General features: G+C 37.5%; 1 protein-coding gene across 3 annotated transcripts; it reads left to right on the top strand.

Moving 5' to 3' along the window:
- The first annotated feature begins 3,078 nt into the window (after positions 1–3,078).
- Positions 3,079–7,923, top strand: tank (TRAF family member-associated NFKB activator). 3 transcript variants are annotated; one of them, XM_085250175.1, is made up of 8 exons: positions 3,079–3,249; positions 4,201–4,342; positions 4,602–4,710; positions 4,918–4,988; positions 5,645–5,703; positions 5,795–5,913; positions 6,434–6,816; positions 7,495–7,923. In XM_085250175.1, exons 2-8 carry the CDS (start codon positions 4,244–4,246, stop codon positions 7,660–7,662), a joined length of 1,008 nt encoding a protein of 335 aa, XP_085106301.1. In that variant the 5' UTR covers positions 3,079–3,249; positions 4,201–4,243; the 3' UTR covers positions 7,663–7,923. The 3 variants fall into 3 exon arrangements, with proteins under 3 accessions (XP_085106301.1, XP_085106302.1, XP_085106303.1); XM_085250176.1 differs by having other exon boundaries at positions 4,189–4,342; XM_085250177.1 differs by lacking the exon at positions 3,079–3,249 and adding an exon at positions 3,256–3,426.
- Positions 7,924–8,136: the final 213 nt, after the last annotated feature.

Here is an 8,136-nt window from a genome sequence, read left to right as displayed (position 1 = left end):
TCCTCAACGGGAATTATGAACAAAGAGTGAATTGAGGCCTGAACAGAAAGAGAAAATGGTACTTGAGGTGAATGATTGTGTGGTCAATGAAATGAGTCATATGCTTTTTTTCAGTATTTCGTTGTAGCTACACTGCTTATCAGTATACCACAGTCTCAGTGAAAATTTTCTTTACCAGAACCACAAGACTAGGGTTATGTCAGATTACTATGAGTTCAATGCAACCATGAAAAAAAAATATGTGAAAACCAAAAAGACATGATGTTTTCTTAGAGGAAGTTGGTGCTATGAATTGAGGTTGTTTGTGGCCGTCTGGGTCTGTAAGGCAACTCAGCAGGAGCAAAGGTGGAGGTTGGAATGTCAGTGAGGGTCAGAGAAGGTCACGGGGAAATGACCTTTTGGATGAGTCAGGAGTCCATTCACTGGAACCCCAGCTGTGATGGACAGGTCACGTGGAGGTCTCCACCAGTTCATACGCAGACATGCTCATACAGTCACCCTGCTTTGTCATTTGTAGACATTACAGACCAAGATGGAGAAAACTTTGACGGCTCATTTAGGACAAGATATACCTCCCTTTGTCAAATAACATATAACTTTTGAGTAAAACAGTTAGACCTATGGCAAAACTTGAGAGAGCTAAGATAAAATATCTGAAGAGATACTTCAGTAGATTCAAAAAAGGTCAACCTGAGAACTGACCACACTGTTCAACTAACAACAGACTGCTTAGCTTTATTTGCTAAAATTATATCAGAACCCCCCACCCCCACCCCAAAACAAACAAACAAATAAATAAATAAATGAATAAATAAATAAAATGAAATGAAATAAGTAAATAATTTAAAAAAATGACCGGCTATGTTTTCTATCACTTTGGCCAATGAAATACACCCAAAATACAAGTAAGGCAAGATGAAGAGAGTCATCCTTCACTTTATGAAAACTAAAAGGAAATAAAAATTGTACAATTTTTAAGACCTCATGTGTGCTATTATCATGATATTTTATGTGTAAATATCATGGTTATCTTCAGTAGTGACAACAAACCTGTTTACTATTTTAAAAAGAGATTATTACTACTACTACTATTATTATTAGTATCTCTATTAGAAAAGGAAACAAAATCTGCCTGTTCTGAACCAGTTTTCAAGGTAACGTTATAGGTGTTCCTTCCAAACGATAACAATACAAAAACTCAAAGCATACAAATGGACCAGGCCAGATAGACAACACAATTAGCCTTATCTTTATATTAACTCATTAAAAATCAAAAAACAAACAGAAAAAAACAAGCAAACAAACAAAAAAAAACTATCCGACTTCACTGGCACATGTATTTATCTTATTTATTCTCTCTCTTTCCCTGCTTCACCTTTCGTTTGACAGAGGAAGGCTGCGTGCCCGTGTCTGTGTGCGTCTTTGGGGAGAGTACCTGCGCATCACAGGCATATATAGTTTGTAGGCGACGAGTGCGTGACTTCTGAGAGCCCTGCTAACTAAATTGCTGTGTTTTGTTTTTTCATAGTATCGCTGCTTAAATGAATTGTTCACTGTGGGCCAATCAGAACAACGGGAAATGCCTTGGTGCTCCCGGGGACAGTTTACGGACTTGTATCCATTGGTATAGAAGAAAAACTGTACGTATACAGCTTCACTGGGTTACAAAATATACTGAACTTTCATCTCCCGAGAATTTTCACTTAATTACTTTATATTGTCAGAGCAAGAAATTAAGAGCGTCATCTCAGTAATTCACTCTCAGCTGCCATCTACTGGTTGTTCTTGTATTTGTTTGGCTTCACTTTCCTTTGGCCAGCCTGGGAGCGTTTTGTCAAGGCTAGAAGTAATGTAGGTCAGAACATTTACTCCAAAAATATGTCACTGCAGTCATATGCAGTTTACACAAAATAATAGGAAATGTTATAGGATGTACTTTTTTCAAACAGGAGGGACTTTAAGACAGCAGGAAGTACTATAAATAGTATAGCTACAGTCATATTTTGCTGAGAACCTACTTGAAAATATGTCATATATACATATTGAATTGAATTTGATAGTTTTAGTGACTGTTAAAATAGCAATGAGCTTGACTCCTGATTGAATAACTCTTATCCAAGGCTCAACAATGTGTTAATGATTTTGCTATAATTTTGCATCACATTACACAGTAATTTAATTAGAAAATAACCAGCATGCATTAATTTTGGGCCTGGTGAAGGATCAGAAGGTCTTTACATATCTCATAGCACATCCAGTTTATGTATTTTTTCACAAGCACTGCTGCTTGAACATTGTTTAAACCCAGGTAGTACTCCAGGACTATTATAATGTGCATTTTTGTTGCTGTTGTTGTTGCAATGTCTCATTTCCTTCTCAGTGTTATGCAGTACATTTTGAAACAGCCTGTAGTTTGAAGTGGTACACACATGCATTGCATGTTTTCAGGCCAGAATAACCAACTAAGCAGGCCGAGCAGGCAACTGCTCAGGATTCCCAGAGGTCAACCAAACCCTAAACCCACTGCTTCCCAGTTTACTGAATCAATTATGTACTCATTTATTAAAGGACTGGGGTCTCTAAATGTTTTATTTAATCCATATCCTGCTTACAGTGTCATTTGACACTGTAGCCTATAAAGAAAATGGAAGCTTACAATAGAGGCCCATCAGTATTCGTTGCAAGCAGTCCCTTCAGAACTTTGTTCTAGTTATAGACTTAAAAACAAAACAAAACAGGCTCAGTTCATTTGACAGAACCTGTTGAATATTCAGTAACATTCAGTTTATATATGTATGTATATATATGTATATATATGTATATATATGTGTGTATATATATATATATATATATATATATATATATATATATATATATATATATATATATATATATATATATATATATATATATGTGAAAAGCAAAATGAGCACAACTTAACTCGAGTTTGGGCACAGTTTTCACATGCACAACAGTCGGTTTGCAGACGCGTAGGCTGGAAGAACCCTCAACCAGCTAACCACCCAGCTCTCCCGTGAGCTCCGCGCTGATTGGCTAAAATCGAGTAAAGGCGGAAGTCTACAGTATGAGGGGATTCCCCGAGGGAAGTTCCCAACTCAACTAGGCTATGTAAAACATACATTGCCATATCCTCTCCAGCGCTTGGTAACTTTGCATCTCAAGATTAGGCGACGACGCTGCGGTAGTGTCAAAACAATAAATTCGACTTCAACAGTTACTCGAATGAAGGTAAGAGGACACTCGCACTGGCAGCGAGGTAAACTCATCTCAGGACTTCTCGCTCAGTCGCTTTATCCGACGCCGGCTGAAGCTACGGCTTGTCAGACACTTACACTTTAAAGAATACGGAACTGTTTAAAGAAGATTTTGAGCGACTCTTTTAAAATGACCCACGGCTGTGTCCCGGTAGGCTTCAACATTAGCGTTACTCTCCTTTTACTTACTGAGTCTGTGGCTACAGGCTACTACTTATCCAGGAGCTGTTGGAGTGTAGTATCGCTCACAGGTACTGCGTTACTATGGCATTTATTAGGAAGGCTGTTCCGTAATTGAGCGGCTCTTTATGAGACTGCTGTCAGGAGTTAAGATAATGATAGGCATCACTTTAGCTTTCTGACAGAAGTGCAGTCGTCCCAGAATTGCTTAATGCTGTCTGATGATCAGTACTAACAAGAAGGAGTGTCTGTTTCACCAGTGTTATACTCATATATTACACATGCACTGAGTAACTTTATTTGTCATTACTTTACAATACTTGATCTTCATCTTCAGCTCTTATAATTCCTTACAGAACTAGAACAAGGCTTTAATGGTTGAAATATGAAGGGAATTTTTAATTCTACCAGACCTGCCAACATTCATTGGTAATAAGCAAATATTTTGAAGATTGTTTACTCAGTTTTGGCATGGTTTTGTCATTTGGATCAGTAGCTCATTTAAAGCAGCCAAAACAATTTGGCAGCACGTTAAGGATTTCTTGACTTTTTCAAAAAATATTTTTAAAGTGCACGAAGACTAGTTGACAGTTGTTTGTAAAAATGTTATAAAAATGGCCGGGATGGGGATAAAAAAGGAAATCTTTTTAGTTTTATAACCGGTCTAATAGTGTTCACGGGGTCTTTTGAGAGTGTTTTTCCTTTTGTTGGCATGTTTTACAACATTTTGTAGTTTCACTCGTAGGGCTCATGTGTGCTGTGTCAGTGATGATTGTGGAGCACAAGGCATGGAAAGGAACATCGGAGACCAGCTCAATAAAGCATTTGAAGCTTATCGTCAGGTCTCCATTGAAAAGGACATTGCTAAAAAGGAGCTGCAGAAAGTGGTAATGATGAAGAGCAACTTTTTAAAAACTTTGTGCAGAATGGACCAAGAATTAACAATATACCACAACACATCCCAGAGCAAATTAAATTGCTAGCTTTTCAAACAAATAATGTTTATTCTAATTATGTTATTAAATGGCATATATAGAATAGCATTATTATTAGTTAGGTTGCTTCCAGATATGAAACTACAACACAGTGCTTAGACCACAGTGGATATGCTGGTTCTAGACAAATAACAGTACCTCCATTTTACAGACTGAGTATTATGAGCAATATACTCGAGACCTTCAAAAGCAGATAGAAGATCAACAGCAACTGATTTCAGAACTTGAAGCAAAGTTGTCAGCAACAAGGCAACCATCAGGTTAGTGATGTGTTAGTTTGTTATTGACGTGTTAGTTTTACTGCTTTTTTTCCCCAGCTGGTGTACCGAGTAGGGATTTACTTTACACATTGCTTTCAATTCTGTGGATTGAGATGTAAACAAAGCGATGGACTATCAGACTATATTGAGAATTCATTTGAATTTCCTCTTTTATAAACTGCTCATTTTCATTGTTTTCATTTTCAGGAGAAATGAAATGCGAGCCATGTAGTCATCTTCTTGACGGGGCCAGCACTTATAGGAAATTACAGTACCCGGTATGTTTATAGTTATAACATGCTCTTTCTGCATTTAGGCTTTATGAAAACTACAATATTGTATTTCCAAAACAGCTTTCCCGTTAGGAAATCAGAAATGTGATCGCATACGGCTTCCTCTCGCATATGTAGAAGTTGATGGTACTTCTGCTTTACTATGTTGCATGTGTGTTAAGGTAAAGGGATGTTAAAAGAACACTTTGTGCTAGTACTCAGTGAATACAGTATTAACTGTAAAGCTTAAACTATTGCTTATTCAGATTTGTCACTCTAGTTGTGTGACAGTGTTTATGTGTCAAGTTTACATGTACTTTAAAGAAAGCTAAGTGATATTCTATAAACCCTATCAAAATGATGTTTTAGTAATTTTACATAGTTCTGATTATTTGTTTTCCTGTCGTTCAGGCATTCAGGCCTGCTTTGCTACTGTAATAGTATTTACTCTCTGTTGCTCTCCTCACTCAGTGTATCCACTTTTACTTCACCAGATGGTGCTAGAGGATAATATCGCTGCACAGTTCAGCAGCTTGAGTTTTACAGTTATTATTATTTTTCGCTGGGAAATATAAATGTGTGATGTTTAAATAAAGCTGCAGATGTATGAACAATATTCCCTTGTGTAAATGATCACTATAAATTTAATGTGTCTTTTTCAGGAGAATATGGGCTCTGTTGCCGTTGCTCCTAATATGCCAATCAACAGCAGCGTTGACTAGTATGTGTCAATCTTTTTTTAAAGCCATGAACATTATGGTAAAAGAATGGTTTTTCTTTTGTTCCTTACTCCTGCTTTATCTGTTTGTCAGTCAGGAAATGCGGGAAGCATTTGAAGCCATTGAAGGGAAATTTCGACAGATCCGGTCTTTAACCAAAAGACAAAAAGATTACTTAAAAAGATTCCATGGAGGAAGTGATGCATCAAATGGTAATATTAATATTTACTGACTATTACCTTCTGTTTTTCAGTGTCTGAATCTGAAAGCAATTGTTTTCTCTAATTGGTCACATAAAAAGCGTGTTTAATTTAAATAGGCTTGTGTAGTTTATAACAGCTTACGAGTTTACTAGCTTTTTGTCTTGTTGTTTAATTGGATAGCGACACCATGACACGGACTGTACATGAATGCCTGATTGCCCTACGAACCTTAGCTGGCCACCTCTGAAAAAAGGTGGATAAACACATTTAATAATTCCACTGACAAAATGCTTAATGCCAGTTCTACATAATGCTACATAAAAAAAAATAATGTGGTTATATTAAACATATACCTCTAAGTACTGAAAGGCCAACTTGGAAATGGGAATGCAAAAACAAACTAGGCATTTTTTAAAATGTGTGTAACTTGTGAAATCGTTGCCAATTTCAAATGTCCTTAAACCACATCTATGTCCGCGAGTTGACTCGGAAATAAATAATAATCTTTATTTTTCTGCCTTCTCAACAGATCAGCGGTTCTCCATGCCCATCCAATGCACAGACCGTACCGCAGATTCAGAGGGACCATTTTCCTCAGCTCTAAGGACAGTGGATATCTCTCCCATGCCTACCTCTCTGGCATCCCGTGGCACCAGCCAGGAAGACAAGGACTTGGTAGAATCTCTCACCAAACTGAGCGTCAAATTCCCGCCCTCTGCGGACAGTGAATATGACTTCCTGAACAGTGCTCCGGATAGACAGATTGGTCTACCCATGGCTGTCCCGCGACCTCTCAGTAATGTCTCCTCCACACTGACAGAGAAGGAGTCCGTGCCTTTTGTCTACCCTAACTCCCCCTCCCACACAACATCATCTACACTCTCCCAGGAGAGCGTGCGGGGACCCCAGCAGGTGAGAATCACAGGAGAAGGTCTGAGAAAACTAGTAGCAAATTATCAGTTTCTGATTGGTCTTTACTAATGGAGGAGTGAAACAGTGTGAAGTCCAAAAATATCCCCTTGGCTAAACTTGAAACGTATTACTGTGTAATGTGTGCTGATTCTTTTTTTACTTAAGCATGGATGCTCTAGTTATATTTGGCATCTTTGCTGGAAAGTGTGAGCCAGATGGAAGCACATTACAGTGTCTGAATGTGATTTGAAACAAGTACGATGGTTAAGTGGGATTTTATTGCTGATGTGTCTAAATGCCTAATAGGGTAAAAAAAAGTGAATGACGTGCATTAACGGCTGCAAGTTGGTCCAGTTTTCATTATATGATTCAGTCGCTGGATTACACCAACACAGGCATTAATAATAGGTATGACTATTTGGATAGTTTGAACACAGTATTCATAAATAGTAAGTTAATTAAACACTTGAGAATAGCATTTTGCCTTTACTTTTCTGCCTAGTATTTGTTCTAACTATTGGGTTAACAGGGGACATGTGTTCTTTAAAGCAACAGATACCGCAATTTTGAGGCCAAGTGGTCCAGCCTACTTTAGTAGTAGGCTGCGTAGAGTGACTGTAAGGACAGTTTAGAGCATAAATAATACATTTGTTCCCTTTGATTCATCTTGCTCTGCAGTCTGTCTGGATACCGGATCTGTGTGATGCAGCTGCTGTGGGGACAGAGCTGGAGACACCTCAGAGCAGCACTCCTGAATGTGCTTTCTGCAATGCTGTGGTTCCTCCAGACCAAATGAACAGCCACCTCTACTTGCATTTCTCTCATAAGAATGAAGCAGACAAGTGACGGTAGAAGCAGAGACTGATGGGAAGAAGCCACAACTATTTCAAGACTTTACTGTTTTCATGGTGTAGCCGTGCCTGCCATGAAGTACAAGCGCTGTACTGGACTTCAAATGACACTGCAATAAGACTTGAATTCATTTATTTAATACTGAAGAATTAAATGGTACATTTCTTTGCCCATTATATTTTTCTAAAACCCCACTGAGATTTTACAGTGATGCGTATGGTATATGTGAGCAAATAAACACATTTAGACTCGTAACATTTTTTATTACTTGATTTGTTTTCAACTTGCAAATATATAATACAGTATGAATATATAATATATAGATTGGTATATGCATCCATTCATAACAAAGAGTGCGTGTGATATTACTTCATATTATATCTTTAGCACGTTTATACATTTTTATTTTAAAAATAATGAACTTTCAAAGATATATCACATTTCTAAAGCTATAATATTTCATACACA

The sequence above is a fragment of the Mchenga conophoros genome, linkage group LG16, assembly GCF_057382185.1.
Source record: "Mchenga conophoros isolate Kocher_MC1m ecotype Shallow Benthic linkage group LG16, M_conophoros_male_GT1.1, whole genome shotgun sequence".
In the NCBI taxonomy this organism is placed as follows: domain Eukaryota; kingdom Metazoa; phylum Chordata; class Actinopteri; order Cichliformes; family Cichlidae; genus Mchenga; species Mchenga conophoros.
This window is presented reverse-complemented; position numbering and strand designations above follow the sequence as displayed.